This window comes from Temnothorax curvispinosus, unplaced genomic scaffold, assembly GCF_003070985.1.
Source record: "Temnothorax curvispinosus isolate PA1 unplaced genomic scaffold, ASM307098v1 QBEX01015010.1, whole genome shotgun sequence".
NCBI lineage: Eukaryota > Metazoa > Arthropoda > Insecta > Hymenoptera > Formicidae > Temnothorax > Temnothorax curvispinosus.
In genome coordinates this window covers 1-6,574 of record NW_020224790.1, presented here as the reverse complement: position 1 = coordinate 6,574, position 6,574 = coordinate 1, and the positions used below count along the sequence as shown (strand labels likewise).

The 6,574-nt window shown below is 34.3% G+C and overlaps 2 protein-coding genes across 3 annotated transcripts; one reads left to right on the top strand and one right to left on the bottom strand.

Moving 5' to 3' along the window:
• The first annotated feature begins 218 nt into the window (after positions 1–218).
• LOC112465195 (transmembrane protein 65) lies at positions 219–2,527 on the top strand. 2 transcript variants are annotated; one of them, XM_025032627.1, is made up of 7 exons: positions 219–310; positions 481–582; positions 720–731; positions 1,238–1,279; positions 1,573–1,640; positions 1,702–1,905; positions 2,055–2,527. In XM_025032627.1, the coding sequence occupies exons 2-7, from the start codon at positions 558–560 to the stop codon at positions 2,136–2,138; spliced, it is 435 nt and encodes a 144-aa protein (XP_024888395.1). In that variant the 5' UTR covers positions 219–310; positions 481–557; the 3' UTR covers positions 2,139–2,527. The 2 variants fall into 2 exon arrangements, with proteins under 2 accessions (XP_024888395.1, XP_024888396.1); XM_025032628.1 differs by lacking the exon at positions 720–731.
• A 62-nt stretch (positions 2,528–2,589) lies between these two features.
• LOC112465194 (protein CNPPD1) lies at positions 2,590–5,183 on the bottom strand. Its single transcript, XM_025032626.1, has 5 exons — positions 4,929–5,183; positions 4,596–4,689; positions 3,872–4,077; positions 3,659–3,787; positions 2,590–3,534 (listed from the first exon to the last, which is right to left on the bottom strand). The coding sequence occupies exons 1-5, from the start codon at positions 4,971–4,973 to the stop codon at positions 2,746–2,748; spliced, it is 1,263 nt and encodes a 420-aa protein (XP_024888394.1). The 5' UTR covers positions 4,974–5,183; the 3' UTR covers positions 2,590–2,745.
• Positions 5,184–6,574: the final 1,391 nt, after the last annotated feature.

Here is a 6,574-nt window from a genome sequence, read left to right as displayed (position 1 = left end):
AATTATTTCTAAAAGTATCTGAGAAATTTTAAATATTTTTTCAGAATTGTTCATAAATCTAAAATATGAGTAATTTTTTCACCAGGATTGCTGGGGAAAAGATATGGATTTTTTGTATATGCAGCGTTATACGTGTATAAATAAATCAATAATAAATTCTTGGACTTTTGCCTTTTTACGTCAGGTCAACTGGCAGCTATCCGATGGAGGAGCAAGTTTGGTAGACCTACCAATATACCGTCATTGGGCGAGGTGGATCCTACAGGAACCTATTGCCCTATGCCAGACGATTGGTTAGACAACAAGTATGGTATGGACATTGCTGTTCTTATCATCTGAATCATATAAGTCGTGCATTTGTTGGATCACCGATACTATAAAAAAAAAGCACAGGCCGACTGAAATATCTTTAATGCAAATGTAATAGTTTGTTACATTCACGAAGCATTATGAACATTAACTTAGATTTATTACCTATAGATCTCGTAAAATAAAATTAACCCTCCTCGACTGTTATTTAATGGTATCATTGGATATAATGGAATCTTTTTCCTGCAATGCGATCTCCATGGATGTTATTCTGTAAGTTTCTCGTTTTTTCTCGATTTCTCTCTTTCTCTCTTACCCTCAGTTTCTCTCTGTCTCTTTCTAATTACACTAACTCTCTTGCCTGCTTCTATTCTGACACAACTTTTCGGATGTTTCATGGTCAACCACAGTGCCACAGTTAGGTAATACTTTGGACACATTTTTACGGTTCTCTCGTTTTTGAAAAACTTTTTTTCCATCATAAAAATTAGTTTTTATTGACTTTTTTAATCAAATACATTTTTCAATTATGGACTTATCGCCTCACATTTTTTTTCGCAGTATTTCCGGTAAATTTTGTTCTTGAAGTAATTATTCGGATTATTTTTCATCCTAAATTGTGTAGAATTGTTCTACATAAAATGATTATTTTTTGCAAAAATTTGTTAAACATATTCTTTAATCATGGAACTTTTTCGTTTTTCTCGTATGACAAATTTTTCCCTTTGCTTGAATTTTCTTAAGATTCCTTTTTTAATTAAAATTTGTTAAAAAATACATCACATAAAATATACAATTTCGGTGTTCATGAACAATGAAAAAAATTTACTTTATACTGCATATAGTATTTGCTAGTTTCATTGAGCTATTGTGTAGCAGTTAAACAAGATTAACTTGTGGATTTAGATCGAATCTTTTGTTGTTACAGTTGAACACGTTGCAGAACCAACCACAAAAGACCTGGTATTAGGTATGCATTGCTTTCCATATCAAAAAGCCGTCTATATACTCGCGAGCAAGCAATCGGTCGCGCTTCTATTTTATCCATCTCCTATTTGCTATTCGCAAGACATAAAAATTAAGTACTATACTGTTTTATATTATAAAATTTATTATTGCAAGTTATATAGATTTTAGTTTAACAAACTTCTAAGCAGACAAAATATACGTAGAAGTTTCACATACGTATAATTTAGATTTCAATTTAGATTTCCGGTTAAAAGTGCAAATGAATAATCTGAGACGATTATTGTATTTTTGCAGTCGCGATCGCGAATGCAATTCCGTTCGTCGGGTTTGGTTTTCTTGACAACTTCATCATGATCGTTGCTGTACGTATCTTACAGGCTTCCATTGTCCACTGCGTGCCGACTTTTAAGATTGATGTTTCAGGGCGATCAAATCGAGTTGATATTGAACCAAAGGTTTCCGATCTCCACCATGGCAGCGGCAGCGCTGGGTAACACGGTGTCCGATGTCATCGGAATCGGCTCGGTGCATTATGTTGAGATGTTTGTCCAGAAAATCGGCATCGAAGCGCCCAAGTTAACTCTAGCACAACTGAGACTACCTAGGACACGGATAGCCGCGAATGTGGTACGATATGTTGCCTTATTAGATTTTATTTTACTGTAATATATTTATTTTATTATTGAATATTACGCAAAAAAGATTCTAGGATAATTAAAAATCATAAATTTCTTTAGCAAAATTATTCAAGATCATCTTTTTTTCCTTCAATATAGGGTCGGGTTATCGGTGTTACGATTGGATGCATTCTTGGCATGACGCCTATAGGATTAGCCGCACTCTTCCGCAACGGTAGCTGAATTGTCTTAAAAAAATGACTGAACAACGAATTAATTTAATTAACATGTAGAACAAGCCCCACAAGTATCCCACAAAGCGTTTTGTTTTACAAATGTCTATAAACTTTTATAATTTTAATGTTCAATTATCGCAAATAACACGATTCAAAGATATTACAAAGTATTTAATATATAAATGTATAGAATGTATAATATAGAGAACTGTGTATAGAACGAAGTTTATGCGTAACAAATTGTTTTTTTAACGGCTGAAATAGGTTTTTAACCTACTGTATTTAACGAAGCTTTAATCCAGTGCTATTTAAGTAAGCAATTAAAAAAGAAGCATGTACGTGTGACCTCAGAGATTAAACTAGAATACAAACTTGTTTTAATATCAGTCTTCCAAAGAGACTGCTCGTTATTCGTTCGCTTAGCATGTAATCATCTTCAGAACTATAAAACAACATCGTAGCATGCGACATCAGATATTTATTGAGAAAATCAGATTTGTTAGTATCGAACGTTACATTGCAAAAAGTTAGTACAAAAAATATAGGTTTGTTTATATGTAAATATATATCCTCTGAAAAAAAGGTTGTGTAACAGGCAAGTTTTTATCAGCAAGCTAATAAATTTGTAATTCAGGTGATTGAAAAACACTTTCGTAATGCGATCGTTTCCGGTTTTGTTCTACCAGCCAGTTTAAGGTTGTATCCAGTATTTCCTTCCAATTTACGTTGCGGCGATAGTCCTCCGGAGCGAAATCCTCCCTTTTCCCTGTTTTCTCCATCTTTTTTATGTCCATAGCTTGCGTTGCATTGAACGAGAAGTCGACATTGGTAACGCATAATTTGTTGGTAGAATTTACAACCTCGACGTTGCTCTCTAAGTTACAGTACTCGGGCAGCCAAGTCATTGTCGAGTTTAGCCACCATTTCCAACTGCCTGTATCTTCGTCGTCATTGTCGATTTCCGCGGTTGCAGAATAACCGACAACGTTCTCGGAACCGGAAATCGGAAGACCGTCGTCGTTGATCTCCTGGGATCGCGTATTTATCAACGAATCAGGTAGGTCGGTTGATATGAGATTACGATCCGTTGCGAGATTCATGGACAGATTCGTCGGTTGCCGCGAACTAGACGATGCCGTGGGTAAGCAACTTTGCACGATAAAATTGGCGACCAGAGTGGATCCCAGGAGAGTCGCCAATCCGGCGGCGTAAGTCGCCAGGCAGATCGAAGAGACACTTATTAGGGTTTGTGCGATTCTAATCAATTGAACGGAATTCATCAGACAGCTCAATTCTGTATACGTGCACCATCTTCGCTTGTGCACTTCTCGATACGCCACGTTTTTTTCCAATTGTTGCAACCTTTCCCAAAAATCTTGGTGCTGCACCAATACCGTCCAGTCCTGCGGCATAAAAAATGATCACTTTTTAACAAATGACAAGTTGTCAATTGATAATTAAATGACAAACTGAGATAATGTAAGTTTTGTAATTAAAAAGAATAATGATAAAAGATGCATTGCTTACGATTGCAGCAAGAAAATCCTTTTCCAATTTATTCATTCGAGATATAGTCACTTGTCCTGAATTTGCCCACTCCTTGTTGAAAACCTCATCTTCTTCACCATCATCGTGCAGAAATTTACTGGCCACCATCTAAGAATTATTGATAAAAAATGCACTTATAAATGATGCACTTAAAAGTGTTACAATTACTGATGTACCAAAACGATCAATTACCAAAGAAACCAAGAATAGCTCGGAAGGCGCTACTTGATGAAGATATTCCGGATTGCAGTTCTTTAATCTCTCAATATATAGCAAGGCCAACACAAGCGAGCAAGGGGAAACACACGCATTTCTAGATATCCTGCTTGCCTCCTCGACATCAAGTTTTTCCAACGTATGGCCACTCTTTACCTCCGTAAAAAGTTCGGCTGCCAATTCTGAAAATACAAAAAAGATCAATTCATGAATCGTGTTTTATTAACATCAAGTTGTATGTATAAAAAATATAAAGCGTTTATCTGTTGTCTTAATTTGAATGTCTGTCATTCTTAAGAAAGTAAAATTGTGATATTTTAAATAGGATGCTACTTAAAGTAATCACAAAAACAACACTATCAGATATAAATATAGCTGAATAAAACTAAAGACAAGCATAGAAAATTATTCCCGAGTTCTTTGCTTTTTAAATTTTTCTTTTCTAAAGAGAGATTTGTAATTAGGTAACAAAAAATTATTCTCTCAGAAGATATTAAAGATATAAGGAGTATTTAATAATATAGACTTTCTTGTTAAGCGGCACATTAAAGTGTTATATTGCGAATCTCTTTGATTTTTATCAGATGAATATTTGTGACTGGCAAATAATGTTTTATTAATATAGATAAAGGATAACAAATTAACTTCACGTATCATCGGGATTTAATTATTTCAGTTTACAATCCAACATTATACTGACCTGTAACCGGTAAACTCAAGCAGTTAATCACTGGCAACTTGGAGTAATATAATGACTTTCTTATACGTTTCATAAACTCGTTATGTTCCAGATCCTGCAAAACAGGCAAACAAAATGTATCAAGGACATCAGTTTATCAACCAACGATGGAAGAAAGTGGAATAATTCTCAAGATCTATTCAGTTGATTGCTGTTGATAATTATGTTTCCATATATGGCATGCAAAAAAATGTTGCTCAAGTATTTACGAACATACACAAAATTTTACTTGGAATTGAAAATTGACGTGTCGAATACGAAAGTATTCGTAAAACTGAACGTTTAAGAATTTACCTTCGAACTTGCTGGCACATTCGTGCCTCGCCAGCTGTTCGTCATTGTCGAGTGTCCTCGCGAATCTCACCATAAACTCTCTCTGCAATATTTTTACGATTATTTCTTCACGACGAAAGCAGACACCGTAAAATGTAATCCAAGTAATCGCTTCGTCGAGATGACGTAAAACCTTGCAATGATAAGAATCTGAACCAACTACACCTATCGTGTAGCGTGTCTCCGACCAAGTAGCGCGCACGATAATTTAGGTTAGAAACTCATCCCCGATCAGGAACGTACATACGAGATAACGGGATAACAGGCGCGACCGGGGCCAGCGGAACGAATCGTCCGTCGTTTTGCAACAATCGAGGTTATTGCTAAATTCAAGCAAAATATGCCAGTTTTTCTTCGCTCGCACGAAATTATGACTTTATGCTGCACTGTTGCGTTGAGCTGCGTTGATTACACTTAAAAAAGAATTAAATAAAATTAAATAAAATGGGTAAATTAGGTGTTTGAAGAAAAAAGAGAAAAGAAATTGTAAAAAGTTTAGCAAAAAGTTAAAGTTCCATTATAAAAATTCTACAAAAAAAAACTCTAATATTCCCCACGTAATTTTGAGATTTGTTTTTTTTTGTAGCTAAACTTTTTGACTTCTTGTACTTTTTTATCTGTTTTCTTTTTCTTTTCTATTTTCCACTTCAAGTGCAGGAAGTGTAAAGTCCTGTACCTACAAGGAACAGAAATAACAAAACAGATCCAGAGCATGGTATATGTCAGTATATGTATTTATACCATGATCCAGAGCAGAGTTTCTCTCTGACCTGACAAAGCCACGTGTTTTGATAGCTGTTTTGAAAACAGCTATTTTATTTATTACTGATTTATTACATTTATGTGCAGCATTGTTAACGTTATTAATGAAGCATGGCCTCATCTCCGTCTAATTTAGTGGAATCAGTCATGGACGAGGTTGCTTTAGAAGGGTTAGATGGTATTACTTTACAAGGTAATTTCACCTTAGTTTTATATCATTCTAATATATAAAATATTACATAGATTGTTATAATAATTTATCGACTTTTTATTTAATTTTGCAGAATTGTTACGTTAATTACTGTTTTTAAGTGTATATCTTACTGATTCAGGGCTTTATTTTTAATAATTCAAGTTTGTATGTTAATCTTTTATCTCTGTTTATTATAGCTTTGTGGTTGCGATTAGCAAACAGATTCAATGATCCACTACCATTGGCTAAGCCTTTCATGGAACAGGTATGGTTAATATGCAGAAAAGTAAAGCACTTTCTGTTTTACAAATTGGAAACACCCAGAGGGCCACTTGTGATGTTTGATCGTTATGAGTTTGTACATCCTGATCTTGGCATTATACTCGAGCCAGTGAGTATACTGATATTGTAATAATACATACATGATTTTCTGTAAAATATTCTTTCTATCAAGTTCCATGGAATGTTGAACTTATAAATTAAGTTGTAAAGTTTTGTAATTACAAATAATTTGATTTCTTGATACTTTAATTCTTTATTTCCTTGTTGTTTTTTTATTATTTAAATTCTTGTTACATCCTTTTTACTTTTCTAATTTCAGCCAAACATTCCGCCAGATATTTATCCTCACCATCCTGTCCAAGATTTGAAA